Source organism: Puma concolor, chromosome D4 (assembly GCF_028749965.1).
Source record: "Puma concolor isolate L17-30 chromosome D4, mPumCon1.1.hap2, whole genome shotgun sequence".
In the NCBI taxonomy this organism is placed as follows: Eukaryota; Metazoa; Chordata; class Mammalia; order Carnivora; family Felidae; genus Puma; species Puma concolor.
In genome coordinates this window covers 95393827-95408898 of record NC_141679.1, presented here as the reverse complement: position 1 = coordinate 95408898, position 15072 = coordinate 95393827, and the positions used below count along the sequence as shown (strand labels likewise).

The 15072-nt window shown below is 49.7% G+C and overlaps 1 protein-coding gene across 10 annotated transcripts in view; it reads right to left on the bottom strand.

Annotated features, from left to right (window-relative positions):
- The window catches only part of EHMT1 (euchromatic histone lysine methyltransferase 1), a 155522-nt gene that overhangs the window by 15669 nt on the left and 124781 nt on the right, over positions 1 to 15072 (bottom strand). For all 10 annotated transcript variants that reach the window (XM_086684651.1, XM_086684652.1, XM_086684657.1 and 7 more), the window contains 3 exons: positions 12388 to 12510; positions 5543 to 5644; positions 3809 to 3913 (listed from right to left, as the gene is read on the bottom strand). In XM_086684651.1, the coding sequence (XP_086540777.1) occupies positions 3809 to 3913; positions 5543 to 5644; positions 12388 to 12510 (330 nt within the window). The remainder of the gene's footprint in view (positions 1 to 3808; positions 3914 to 5542; positions 5645 to 12387; positions 12511 to 15072) is intronic.

Below are 15072 nucleotides of genomic sequence, written 5' to 3'. Positions count from 1 at the left end.
TTTCAGAGCTGACAACTACAGTGTCTGACAGAAACGTACTGGAGGAGATTAACAGCATCATAGGGTGTAAAAAGAAAAAAAAAAAAAAAGATTACTGAGCTTGAAAACACAGCAAAATTGCAATAAAACCAGCGAAATGGCTTTAAAAATCAGCCAAACTGCAATCCTGAGTGAAAAAATTATTTAGGAAAATGAAAAGACCATCGGTGAGCTGTGGAACAATGTCAAACCAGCTGATTAATCACAGAACGGGGGCCCTTATGAAGTGGGGGTGGGCAGAAAAATTACTGGAAGAAATATGGACTGAAAAATTTCTAAATCTGACAAAACTCTAACCTTACTAATCCAAGCTCACTATACCCTTACTGACCTTCCATGCACAAACACAGGTAACACAAGACACATCCTAATCCAACTGCCAAAATCTAGTGACAAAGAGAAAATTCGAAAAGCAGCCAAAAGAAAACAGATGTGCCGAACACCGAGAAGTAAGGACAAGGCACCCCGAGAGTCCCCTGTGGTAGACCCCTTGGCGAGGATGCAGGCAGTGTGAGGAAAGCATGGAGAGGAGCTGTGAACCACAGTTCCACACCCAGTGAAACAGCCCCCGAGTGAGGGCAGGAAAAGGGCTCTGCGGGCACTGGTGTCGGGCAGACCGGTGCCCAGGACAGTGAGTGAAGTGAGATGCACAGAAGAAAAATGACCCTGGATCGCAGGACCTAAGCAAACAAGCGGATCTCTGAGACTTTCTTCAGTGTTTCCCAAATATCTCTGACAGTCTCAACAAAGTACGTACTGTGGCATCAGTACAATGTCTGAGAGCAACAGCATGAGGTTGGGAGAAAGGGGTACACTCTGGAAGATTCCTGTGCTATGCGTAATGTCTCGACGGGCCTCGTGGCACTTTCTCAGCATTGGGAAAGCACGGCAATGGTGTGAGGACAGGCAGGTGTGGACCCCCGCACATGTGGACAAAAGGACAAAAGTCAATTCTGTGGAGAAAGGAGGACTTTCAGCTACACATCCACACACACACGCACACACACACACAAATACAGAACTTTGATTCACACCTCCTACCATCTATGAAAATGACCACCTGAAACTAAAAACTATTATAAGAAAACATGGGAGAAAGGGATCTGAGGTTAGGCAATGAACTCTTAAAGAGAACACCAAAAACATGACCTGTAAGTAGAAAATAATTGGGGCGCCTGGGTGGCTCAGTCGGTTGAGCGTCCGACTTTGGCTCAGGTCAAGATCTCACAGTCCGTGAGTTCGAGCCCCGCGTCGGGCTCTGTGCGGACAGCTCAGAGCCTGAAGCCTGCTTCGGATTCTGTGTCTCCCTCTCTCTCTGCCCCTCCCCTGCTCATGCTCTGTCTCTCTCTCCCTCGCTCTCAATAAATAAATAAAAATTAAAAAAAAAAAGAAAATAATTGAGAAGCCGGACTTTATCAAAATTAAAAACCATCTGCTTACTTGTTAGGGTTTATAAACCATCTGATACAGAGGACCTGTACACAAAATGTACTAAACCCTTCAAAACTGAAGGATACAACAATAAACATCCCACTAAAACATGGGCAACAGATGTGAGCAGACCCCTCCCAGAACAGGACACAGACTGACCATGCTGAGGCCCGGGGAGGGGGAAGGGGCAGCTCTCGGACACTGGGAAGGGCGTGGCCGCTCCAGAAGCTGGGCGGTGTCCTCACAGACGTGAGCACACACACATCACGGGACCCAGGTGTCACCTGAGGGAAATGACAGCATGTGGCCATGCAAATGTGTGGCCTGCCTGTGTGCGTGTTCACAGCGGCTCCACGTGTGACAGCCAGACCCAGAAGACCCAAATGTCCGTGACCAGGTAAGGGACAAGTGAGCTGATCTGTCCACACGACGGAACACTGACCGCCAGACCAACGCTGCCTGAGCAGCGTCCACACCGCAGGGATCTACCCACGGAACACCAAGCTCACAAAGAACCCCCACGGGACAGAAAGCGGTGCGGGCGGCTGGCTACAAAGCAGCGGGAGGAAACTGGGAAGGAGTGTCATGCACTGGTGTGGCTGTGGTGGACTCTGGGCTCACAAGCATCTATTTCAGGTGTACGTGTCACTGCACACCTGCCACGGTACAGTCTGCCGCTAGCGCGACGATGGAACTGTCAAGGTGAAACGTGGTTCCGTCGTCATATGGCCCGCAGACACGCAATTCGTCAATCCTTCTGACTCCCGAGGACCGCCATCAGCACCAGCACTGACACCCGCTGGACTCTGTGAGGCCGTGTGCTGCCCACACACCCGCACCCCGACCCCAGACAGCTGCACGAGGGGCACCATGCCCAAGGACACACGGCCGCAACTGGCCTAACCACGTCACAAAGCATCAGCAGGGCAGGTCGCGACTGCTCTCTGCTGCGGCCACAAGGGACCTCCCCGCACCCCTTCCCTTTATCCTCACCTTCCAGTCCCCGGTCCCTTTCAGGCGGTGTCATCGTACTCACACCAGCTCTGAGGACACGAACAGAAACACCCCGTAGCCGAGCCACGCGCTGCAGGTCCAGATCCCGGCCTGTGTGCCACGTTTCTGGGCAGGGTGAGACCCGCTCACAGATGCAGGAAAGGGTCCCAATGCTGAGCAGCCACAATGAGAGACCAGGTGGTGCTCGCTGCTCCCACCCCTTCTTCAAGCGGGGGTCTAGAGAGCCCTGTCCCGCTCAGGGTTCAGAACCGGAAAAGGCCACCTGCCTCCCCACCTTGGACGCTCAGACTCCACGCTGACTTGCACGCTACTGAACGGTGTGCTTGGAACAATCAACTCTTACTGCCAACCTGCTTTCTTATTTCATTATCAGTTTAATGAGTCTGTGGCTAGACTTTCTATTTATGGCTTTTGGTGACACTCTGTAACAGTGGACATAGCTCTGCAGGGCACACTGCGTCTGTCTGTCCTGGGAACCCTGTCCCTCTGCCTTGCTCCAGAGCAGGTCCCCAGTGACCTTCCCAGAAATGCCCTCTTAAATTAACTGGAGTTGCGGCGCCTGGATGGCTCCGTCGGCTAAGCGTCCGACTTCGGGGCTCAGGTCATGATCTCGTGGTTCGTGGGTTTGAGCCCCACGTCAGGCTCTGTGCTGATAGCTCGGAGGCTGGAGCTGCTTCAGATTCTGTGTCTCCTCTTTGTCTCTGCTCCTCCCCCACTTGTGCGTGTGTGCCCTCTCTCTCTCTCTCTCTCTAATATAATAACTGAATAAACTTAAAAATACATAGATAAATTAATTAATTAACTAATTACTTAATTAATTAACCGGAGTTGCCTGCTGACACACAGGCTGCCAGGAGGTTACTCCCACAGGGACTGGTGAGTCTTCGGACCTTGGCCCCAAGCCCCCATTCTCTGAGACCAAACCTGTCCCACAAAACCAGCCTTCAATACCAGCACCTTAGCTCTCGTGGTCTGAGTGCATGGTGGCAACCACAGAACGAGCCGGCGCTCACACATCTACCTGCACAGGGATGGTGTGCACCCTGGGCTCCTCAATCCAGGTGCGCCTCTAAATAGGCAGGTACCACCCACGGGCAGGTCTCAGGAACCTCCGCCCCTCAATCTATACCCAGCAACTGGCCAACACACAAAACAACCTGAGGAAACCACAGTGGGTCCAGGGGCCACTGAAAACGTGGAAAAAGAGGGCAGAGCCTTGATCAGGTTTCCAAGAAAAAGAACCTTCAGCTGTCAGCTCTGCACGCCCTGGTCTCTCCATCCTCCTCCAGGACCTGCTTAGGACCAGCGAAACCCAGAGACTCACGTTGTCCCGGATGTTGATGTCAGACCCCTTGGACAGCAGCAGCTTCACGAGCTCCACGTGCTTATACTCAGTGGCCCAAATCATGGGTGTCCAGCCGCCATCATCCTAATTTCAACAAACAAACAAAGCAAAACACAAAGCCCTACAATTCACCACAGCTCCCAGAGACAAGTAACACGAAGAGCAGTCTCACCGAGGACCTATAAGGCGGCCCCAAGAGGCGGGAGCCAGACCAAGTTCCCATTTTCTTGGTGAGGAAACTAAGGCTCCGGGTATAGCCCCAGACATCTCAGTGGGTGCAAGACGGAGCCAGAACCACCCAGCGTGACCCTCACAAGCCTCTGCTCTGAGGGGGACAGGTGGTTCTGCGGGACCCCGCCCCTCTCCAGCCTGGAGGACAGACACTGCCAGGACAATACCCCGCACACCTGAGTGCACCTGCCAGGATCCCCGGACCAGAAACACTGTTGACCAGACCGACCCTCAGAGACCGGAAGTCTGGTTGGTGGGAAGTGCTGGCCCTAGTGACACAGACCCCGAGGAGGAAGCAAGAGCAGGCCGCCAAGAACTGCGGACGGAAAGCGATCCAAGCCCAGAGACTGACGGAGGCTGTGCGCAGTTCCGGCTTCTTCCTGAAGGGCAGACGGCAGAAAGTCTTCGCAGACTGACCCCATCTGTAGGGTCCACCGTGGTTCTGACCAGTCGGCTTTCTACCACTCCACCCACCCAGGCCTGTCTCTCCTTACTCAGTTGGTCGTGGGTAGTTTTGTTTAAGCCAGGAAAAGCAAGTCCTCAGGAAATGCGTATCACGCTGCCAACTCATGGTCTGGTGGCAGAAAGCTCAACCCTCCCCAGCACCTCTCAAACGACTCCCTGCACACCCCCAGCTGCCACCTCTCTCTGGCAGATATGCAGCTTCCATGACTGTAGCGAGGCCCTCCCTGCAGGCTGGCTGTGGGCACCGCCTGGGCACTGGGGACACTGCAGGGACAAGCCGGCCTCGTGGAGCCAGCCCAGCCCAGGAGAGGAAATGTTCAAAACCCGACCAATGGGAGGTAGAAAATGAAACAGGGTAGGGGTCTAGCCCGTGGACCCTGTGAGAGCAGAGGTGGGCCGTGAGGCACATGGCAGGGAACCGCATCTCTAGGCCACTGGGGAGGGTCTCTGTCAGGGTGGCTTGCAGAGAGCTGGGCTGGAGGCAATGACACTCGTAAAAGATGGGGCAGAGCCTGTGATGCCAAGACAGCCTTCCCAGAGCCCAGAGTCATGTGGGAGGAGAGGGGTCTGGGCCCCAGCAAGTGGGAGGGAAGCTCCCTCATTTGCTCTCCCGAGTCACTCACTCACTTGACACACATGGGACCTCCTCAGGCCAAGGACTACTCGTCACGCAAAGACCCTGCCCTGGAACCCTGAGAGCCACTAGGTGGGAAGATGGGCACCACGGGAGGGAGGGCACCCGGCATACAGGAGGTCAGGGACCCCACTCAGATGGTGACATGTTCACCCAGGCCAGGAGACTACGGTGGCCCAAGAGGTCGCTGCGGGATGAGCTCTCAGAGTAACCAGTGGGCGGCCTGGGGAGGCGGCAGCCAGGGTGAGTGAGGCCAGGCCTTCCGAGGCCTTGCAAGGGGGGCCACAGAAAACAGGCAGGGAGCCAGGACTGCTACAAAGGAGACTGGGGTCTCTGGCCAACCAGCCAGGTAGAGTGTCGGTAAGTGGAGGACGTGGCTTTACCTGACAGTTGACATCCATCTGTCCGTTTGAAAGCAGATACTGAACCACATCATAGTGGCCTTTCTTGGCAGCGAGGTGCAAGCAGGTGGAGCCCTCTGCATCCTGCAACACAAATGCCATTTAGATCCAGAGAAATCACATGACTTACAGCGTGCCAGGCCCTGAGCGCATGGCCACATGAACCTTCATTCCCCACAGAGGGGAGGTGCCGTCTAGAACGATAAGGAGCCCAGGCAGAGGAGGGTGGGGTTGTTTTCAGAGGCTGTACCACTGGGGTCCAGACCCCGAGCTTCTGACGCCGATGGGACGAGGCCTCAGGTGGCCAAGGGCCTTCCACTTGCAGACAGCCTGCAGGCACACATGTGAACCGCTGTCCCTCCCTTTCCTTCACGGTCTGACAGGCCGTGGCACACCCCAGGCTTCTCCATGTGGCCAGGTGCGGCGACCTGTCCCTCTGTTCCAACAGGGCCCCTGGGACTGTTTCAAGCCACTGCACTCCTCACACGACCAGAGGGCCACAGTACCCATCAGGACCTCTACAAGAAATGGTTGCCACTGCACGTTTAAAGCAGCGCTAATGAGGCAGTAATCACTGTCTGTACGCCACAGGATTAAAAATAATAAATGGCAGGGAAGAGCAGGGGCCCAGAACAGGGGCAAAGCCTGCCCTGCAGCCCCACACACGTCCTGGTGGCTGACTGAGCGCGTTCTGTTTCCTGAGGCTGCTTGGGCACATCTCCCTGTTAGCTTTTTCAGCTCTGCTTCCTCAGGCATGCTAAATATATCCCATTAATTGAACTACCTCAAAACAAAACAAAAGCCACCCACCACTGGAGAGGAGAGGTTGGACTCATGGAGAGGAGAGGTTGGACTCAGGAAGCTCCAGGAGAGACTCGGGGGTTCCGGGAGGGCTGGGGGACCATTCATGCCCCATTGATACAGCCAGGCTCAGTGCCAACCTGAGGTAGCATCTTTCACAGATGGATCCCTCCTGCGCACGCACCTCAAGGACCCACGCGGACACACTCCCACTGTCTTCTCCTCACGGGCCCCTCTGCTTCTCTCCCCCCCGGCTCCCATCTTTATATTGACCATGTTTCCTTATTCCCTCTTTCTCTCCGTTTCTAACCCTAAGAGCAGTAATCCTAGATTTTCACATACATATAATACATACTTCTTATCAAGACTGAAGTTAATCAGTAAACCCACTTTTCTCAAGAAAACCCACACAGTCCAATCCCGTTATTACTGGTGTTTAAAATTTTAATTGTATGATAAACACAAAAACGTATGGCTGTTGGCTTTCAAGGCTTGCCTTGTTCTCAAGTGTTCTGTTTGACTTTGTGCTATTTAAAGATGCACTGAGATTGCAAAACTGTCCCCTGTTCACACATCATGGGGGCGGGGGCACACGCCCAGCAACAGGGACGCAGGGGGCGCTGTGGCTCCTCTGGGCGGTCCAACCTTTGAGCACCACCACATCCAAGGGCTACACAACAGGGTCTCAGGCTTGTTTTCAAAAGGCTGAGCGCCTTCCGCGTGTTTGCTGGTTACTCCGACTTCCTCTTCTGAGGACTGCCGCTCATTCCTTGCCTGTTTTTCTTTTGGATTCTTTTATTTGTAGGACTTCCTTATAGTTTTGGATATGAATCCTTTGCAAGTGTGCTGCAAAATCTTCTGGGAGTGTGTAGCCTGCCTTTTGTGAACTCTGTGACACCCTGTTGATTGGAAATTCTTAATTCTAACGCACTTAACTTTACCATTTTTGTACTTTTTCTGTGTCTTAAGATACCTTTCCCTATGCTGCAATCACAAAGAATCTTTCCTCTTATAGAAGTTTAAAAATTTTTCCTTTTGATTCTCACATTTACCATCTGCATGATACACATTCTCCATCCTTTTTATTTCCATCTGTGTCTCCAATAACGCAAGCACCCTGCAGCAGCACACCGCTGGTCCTGGTTGTGTTCAGTCTTCACACGTGGTGTCACCACGGACAGGGACAGGGCTCCTTGTACCATTGGTGTTTACTTCTTTTCTCCTGCCTGTAGTTATACAAATACTGCTCAGGATCCCATCTTACTGCCTCTACTCGATTTTCGTAAATTGTCCTTAAAGCTGTTATTTCTTTTAAATTATTTTCTTTGTGCTTTCTCTGGGGATGACGATATTATTCTCTTTATCGGTCACCTTGGATTGATACCTACTGCCTCCCACAGCAGAAACGACAGCCTGACAACAGCAGGGCTCCATTCATGGCTCTTGCTTGGTGCTGTTGGTGGCATACATTTTACTTCTAAACTGGTATGAACTGCACCTTGTACAGATATTATTTCTGCTTTAAATAGTCTTTTATCTTCTAGAAATTAAGAAAAAATTTAACGTTTATTTTAGAGAGAGAGAGAGAGCACAAGAGAGAGCGAGAGGGAGCGTGCGCGTGTATGCAAGCGGGGAAGGAGCAGAGAGAGGGAGACACAGAATCTGGAGTAGGCTCCAGGCTCCGAGTTGTCAGCACAGAGTCCAATGTAGGGCTCGAACCCACGAACCGTGAGATCACGACCCGAGCTGAAACTGGACGCTTAGCCGACTGAGCCACCCAGGCGCCCCTATCTTCTCGGAAATTTAGAGAAAACAACAGTCTTTCCCAGAGGCGGTTCCTGGGCTGACTCCCGGGCTTTCCCAACCCTATTTGGGCAAATGTACCAATAAATCCTATCAGCTTTTGTTCAACTGGGAATGTTTTATTACACAATTCGTTTGCAGGGGGACTTTTACTGGATGCAGTCTTCTGGACTGACAATTTTTTGAGCTTTCTACCCCATCGTTTCAGATGAGAAGCTGGTGGCTCGCTGTGATGCTGCCCGCCTGCATGTAACATGCTGTTCTTTAGCTGCTTGTAAGACTTTCTCCATTCTCAGTTGTCGACAGTTTTAACCACACTGTGCTTAGGTAAGGTAGTCTTTGAATTTACCCAGTCTGGGGTTTTTTCAGCTTCTTGGATCTGTAGATTGTTTTCTTACCAAATCTGGTAAGTTTATGACCATTTTTTTCCCAACATAATTTTTTTCTACCAGGTTCTCTCCTCTTTCTGGGACTCCAATTACACATCAGTTGGAAACTATCCTACAACCTCTTCTTCAGACTGAATAATTTCAATGATCAGTCTTCAACCTCAGTGACCACTTTCTTACACTACACCCAATCTACGGCTAAGCTCGTCTACGAGTCACCCACTTCAGATGCCTGCTCCCCTCAAGCCACAGATACTTCTCCAGTCCTTGTCTACAGGCTCTTGCTGCTTCTGTAAAGCCCTGAACACTAACCTCTTGCCTCTGCATTGGTGCTTAGCTTGGGCGCTGGCTCCTGTGAACCCATCAGAGAATGAGGTAAATGCGAGACTCACCCTCCCATCATAACACAGAGGATTAATTATAGCTATCTACAGGGGCGCCTGGGTGGCTCAGTTGGTTAAGTGTCTGAGTCTTGATTTCAGCTCAGCTCATCATCTCACAGTTCATGTGTTCAAGCCCCACGTCGGGCTCTGCACTAACAGTGCAGAACCTGCTTGGGATTCTCTCTCTCTCTCTCTCTCTCTCTCTCTCTCTCTGCCTGTGCCTCACCACTCCCTCTCTCTCAAAATAAACAAACTTAAAAAAGTTAAAAAATAATAAAAATAAAAATAATTTTTAAAAAATAGCTATCTATATTTATACAATAGTAGTTTCCAGATTGCAAAAACCACCAAAAACAAAGCAAAAGACTTTATAAACATAAGCCGGAAAAAATATTCGTAACATATGAATAGCTATACACCAAAGTGTTCACTTTAAGACAAGTGAATTAAAATAGTAAAAAAATAAATTTCGTATATCAAACCATTTTCGTATAACAAACTGTTAATTAATATTTTTTAAAAACATCTCTAGGGGCGCCTGGGTGGCGCAGTCGGTTAAGCGTCCGACTTCAGCCAGGTCACGATCTCGCGGTCTGTGAGTTCGAGCCCCGCGTCGGGCTCTGGGCTGATGGCTCAGAGCCTGGAGCCTGTTTCCGATTCTGTGTCTCCCTCTCTCTCTGCCCCTCCCCCGTTCATGCTCTGTCTCTCTCTGTCCCCAAAATAAATAAACGTTGAAAAAAAAAATTTAAAAAAAAAAAAAAAAACAAAACATCTCTAATAGTCGGCATTGGTAAGAGCAGACAGGAGCGAGTGCTCACACACTCTCGGTGCCCTTCAGAAAAAAATATAAAAAGCCTTAAAAATGACTATATATTTTGATCTAACAATTCCACACCCAGAAATACGTCCTAAAGAAACCAAACATGTACCAAAACTTAGCTAAGAAAACGTTTTACTGAAGCACTGTGTATAATGGAAATTCGAAACTAAATATTAGGCAATAAGTAAATCTGACTAAAAACGATACCATTATGTTACATCATAAAATACAATGACAATATAATATGAAATACAATGCAGCCACTTAAAATAATGTGATAAGATAATATTTAATGGCAGAAAAATAGTGATAATTTGATGGAAAAAGGAAGCTGACAAATTACTATCAACAGTGCAAGTTTTTTGTTGGAAAATTGTGTGACACTGTGAAAGACCATGAGATCGTTTTTATAGTTTTATCGTGGCTCTAAACAAATACATGTGTAGGTACACAACATAAAACTTGTCATTTTAGTCACCTTTAAGTGTACGAGTCAGTGGTGGCGTGCCACCGTGGGTGCGGACTCTGGAAGGAAGCGTGGGGTCCACTAAGAAGGGACGCCTGCCCCGCCCCGCCCCGCCCCACCCCACCCCGGCCCCGCCCCCGGTATCCTTTAACTTACTTCCAGCGTCTAGATTTGATGACTCTGGGTCCTCACAGGAGTGGATCCTACAGGATGAGTGCTGTGATAGGCTGCTCTCACTCAGCACAACGCTGGTGCTGGGACTTCCTTCCCATTCGCAGCTGAGCGATGACCCACGATGCACACGGACCACTTTTCACTAACCTGTCCCCCCGCAGGGGGACACCTTGGCCATTTCCACCTTCTCGCTTTGTGAACAATGCTGCTGAGAACATGGGGGAGCAAACACTGATTCATGCACCTGCTTTCAGTTTCTTGATTGGAACAGCTGGATCACATGGTAATTCTACGTTTAAGTTTTTGAGAATCCACCACAGTTTTCCACTCAGCTGCACGATTTTACGTTTCTGCCAGCAGTGCACGAGGGCTCCAGTTTCTCCACAACCTTGCCAGCACTTATTTTCCGTGTTTAGATAATAGCTGCCCGAAGCGGGTGAGGTGACTCACTGTGGTTTTGATTTGCATTTCCCCGGTGACTGGTGATGCTGAATATCTTGTTGTGTGCTAATTGGCCATTTATAGAGCTTCTTTGGAGCAACGCCTATTCAAACTCCTTGCCCATCTTTGAACTGGGTTGGACTTTTGTTATTGGGTGGTAGGAGTTCTTTATATATTCTGGATAGGAATCCCCTATCAAGATTTAGGACTATTTTTACCATCCCGTGAGTTGTCTCTTCACACTTTGGGATAGTATCCTTTGACAAACAAAAATTTTCAAGTTTGATGAAGTTTATTTTAATTTTATTGTCTGTGCTTTTGGTGTCACATACAAGAAATCATTGCCATATCCAATGAATGTTGAGAAGATTTTCCTCCATCTTTTCTTCTAAGAGATTTATGGTTTAAGCTCTTACATTTAGATCTTTGATCCATTTTGAGTTAATATCTGAAAACAGTCTAAAGTAAGGGCCCAACTGCATTGCTTTGCATGTGGAGATTCCCTTTTCCTGGTACCATTTGATAAAAAGATGGCCCTTTCCTCCCACTGAGTGGTCTTGGCCCCCTCCTAAAAATCACTTTATCCATGTGAGGGTTCATTTCTGGGCCATTCTGTCTTCACACCAGCACCGCGCTGTGTTGATTACGGTAGCTCTGTAGTAGGTTTTGAAGTCAGGAAGTGTGGGGCCTCCAGCTGTGTTCTTTTGCAGGGTTGTTTTGGCTGTTCAGGGTCCCTTGAGATCCGTAGGAGTTTCAGGACGCGCTTTTCTATTTCTGTGAGAAACTCGTTGGGATTCTGACAGGGATTGCGCTGGATCTGCGGTTCACTCTGGGCGGTACTGGCATTGTGACAATATTCACTCGTCCAACCCATGAACACAGGACATGTTCCCATGTTCGTAAGTCAATTCTTTAATCTCTTTCAGCAATGGTTTGTGGTTTTCAGTCTGTAAGTCTTTCGTGTCCTTGGTTAAGTTTATTCCTAGTATTTTACTCTTTTTGATGCTGTTATAAATGGAATTATTTTCTTAATTTCCTTGTTGGATAACTCATCTCAAGTGTATAAAAATATAACTGATGTTTCTGTATTAACTTTGTATCTTATAACTTCTCTGAATGCATTTGTTAGTTCTAGATTTTGGATGGGATTTTAGGGTTTTCTACATATAAAATCATACCATTTACGAACAGAGATTATTTTACTTCTTCTTCCCAATTTGTATGCTCTTTTGGAGTGGGGTGTCTAACTGCTCTAAGTTAAAGTCGGAAGAGGAAAAGCGTACAAAATGAAGGAGGCAGAGACTGGGCATGGCAGACTCCTTACTAGTTGCTGTGACTATCGCCAGGCACAGCACACCCAGTGCTCACTAGTATTCTCCCAAATAGACCCGTGACCACGCAAGGAGAGCGGACAACTGCTTCTGGACTACCAGGTGGACATCTGCCGGCTGCCAATTCCTGAAGCTGCTCCAACGAGGAACCGGCCCCGGCTCAGCTTTATGAGACATTTCGACACAAAACTGGAATGGGATTCAGGCCAGGTAGCGTACCTTCGGGTCCACGAGGGCGCCGGCCTTGATGAGGTACTTCACTGCATCCAAATGGTTGTTTTCTGCCGCCTCCATCAATGGGGTCCTCTGGTCTTCTGAGCAGGTGTCAATGTTCGCGCCCGCCTGGTGACACAGGACAGTTCAGGTGTGGGGGAGCCGCCACGGTAGCCCCCACCTGGCTCACATTCAGACACTTCAGACACTTGCAAGTGCTAAGACCTCGTGAGCTACGTTAAAAAATCATTTCTAATGACCAACTATAACTGAGTCTTCAGAACCGAATTCAAAGACATGATTGTTCTATTATTGCCTAATCTTTAGTTCAAGAAGAGCATTTTCAGTGCCCCTGGGTGGCTCAGTCGGTTGTGTCTGACTTCAGCTCAGGACACGATCTCATGGTTCATGGGTTCGAGGCCCAAGTTGGGCTCTGTGCTGACAGCTCAGAGCCTGGAGCCTACCTCGGATTCTGTGTCTCCCTCTCTCCCCTGCTCGTGCTCTGTCTCTCTCTCTCTCACACACAAATAAACATTTAAAAATTTTAAAAAAGAACATTTTCATTTCCAACCAATTTGATAGAAAATGTTTAAAGCACGTTAGTGACAACACCTTTAGAAATTAAAAAGAAGTGAAAACCTTCTAAAGTAGGCAAAGAAGGGATGTGGAAGGGACCGCTCAGTGGGGCTGGACCAGGAGGCAGGCCGTCACCTGGCCTACAATGACCAAAGGACACTCTGGTTCAGTGACCTCTTTCTCTGGCTGTTTTAATGCTTCCCAAACAAAATAAGCAGAACCAAAACTGATCTCCAGTAGTATGTATTCTGAAGCAATTTCTAATTCTCCCAATAGAGCATGTACTTGGAAAACTAATGAGCTAGCAAGTACACGTAGATAAACTTCAGTCTGTGTGAAACTTAAGCCCCCAACTTTAAAATAGGTCGTGTGCTAGAAGCAAATCAGCTATCTCACAACTGAAACCTTTCTTCCCCATGGGGGAAAAACCTCCACCTTCTTAAACTGACATACCAAAAGCTAGTATTTAGTTTATAAAATACTTATTAGGAGAAGGCTAAGAACAGTATTGTTTTTGCTGTTAACAATTAAAAACAAAAATAACAAAATGAGTGGGGCGCCTGGGTGGCTCAGTTAAGTGCTCGACTTCAGCTCAGGTCATGTCTCACAGTTTGTGAGTTTGGGGCCTGTGTTGAGCTCTGTGCTGACAGCTCAGAGCCTGGAACCTGCTTCAGATTCTGTGTCTCCCTCTCTCTCTGCCCCTCCCCCACTCCCGTTCTGTCTCTCTCTTTCAAAAATAAACATTAGAAAAAAATTTTTTAAAAATGAGTTAAGAAATTTTTAAATAGACCCAGAGTGTTGCACAGGGAAACCAGCGAGCTGAGGTGACTCAGGGAGCCTCGAAGGAGACTTCTGCCAAGTTCCAGAGGGCAGGATGGGGCTGTTGGCCACAAGCAGAGTTGAAAGTCAGGGGTCAGAGGACCAGGCCCTCCCTGAGATTTCAGGGGCAGGTCTGAGGACTCACAACTAGTTCCCAGCATGACTGAGCGAAAGGAGGAGCAAAAAGTGACCAAGCCCACACACAAGCACAGAGACCCTCACTGGAACACACAATCCAGAACCAACACCACGCCAGTCAGCCCAGAAAAAAGTGATCATCACCAGGAAAAGGTAGGGAAGACCGCGAGACAAAGGGAGGAGACAGAGAAAAGAGAGTCAAACCAGGAGATCCCCACGTGACTGACGGGATTCCCCCAGAGAGAATGGTGAGAACAGGGAAGCAGGTCCCCAGGGAAAAGTTCCAGTCCATCCAGCAGGACGGACTTAGTAGAAGCTCCAGGCCAGACACACCAAGTCCAGGCAGGTCCCAACCCCCACCCCTCTTCCCCAAAAGGCCCGTGAGAGCATGCAGAGTGTGCAAGATCCTGTGTGGGTGTGTGCAGTCCATGGCAGTCCCTAGGCTCAGGGGTCAGTGCAACAGGTGTGGCTCTGTCCTTCCCCTCCGGGCTCTGTGACTGTTAGAACACCCACCTTTCTGTGTTAGAAGACACCTCATAGGTTCATGGCAGTAACACTAACACAGGAAGGACAGGGCGACAGGCACCCAGAGCTGGGGAGCAGATGGAGGTGGCCTGTCAGTGGGGACACACACACCTGGACCCAGGACAGGGCAGCTGCTATGAGTGCCCAGTGGCAGGGGTGCCCACACTACGGACGTCCCCAGTGCTGGCACTGGAGCTCTCCGTCTGCGCCCAGCACAGCCGCCCCGAACGCACAGCCCCTGAGCTTGGGAGGTGCAGCTGAGGCCAGAGGGGCACACATTTCCTTTCGTTTAACTTTGTCATTTACATTCAAACAGCCACACGTGGCAAGGCACGCCACACTGCAGAGAACCGGGGCCCAAATGAAATAACTGCTGCTCCCAGTGAGACCCGAGGATGAAAATTAAACAGATGGGAAGGTATCAAAACCACTCTTCAAAGGCGCTCCTGGCTGGGAGAGGACACTTCTCAGACCCCGGCAGGACAGTAGCCCAGGAGAGACGGCGGTGGCTTTAGTGCTGCTCTGGGGCTGGAGAGAGGGCGCAGAGCCAGAGCCTGCCCAGTGGACACGGTGGGGTGGGAGACACCCCACAAAAGCGGAGTCTCCAGGGAACAACACTCTTGGACTTAGGGC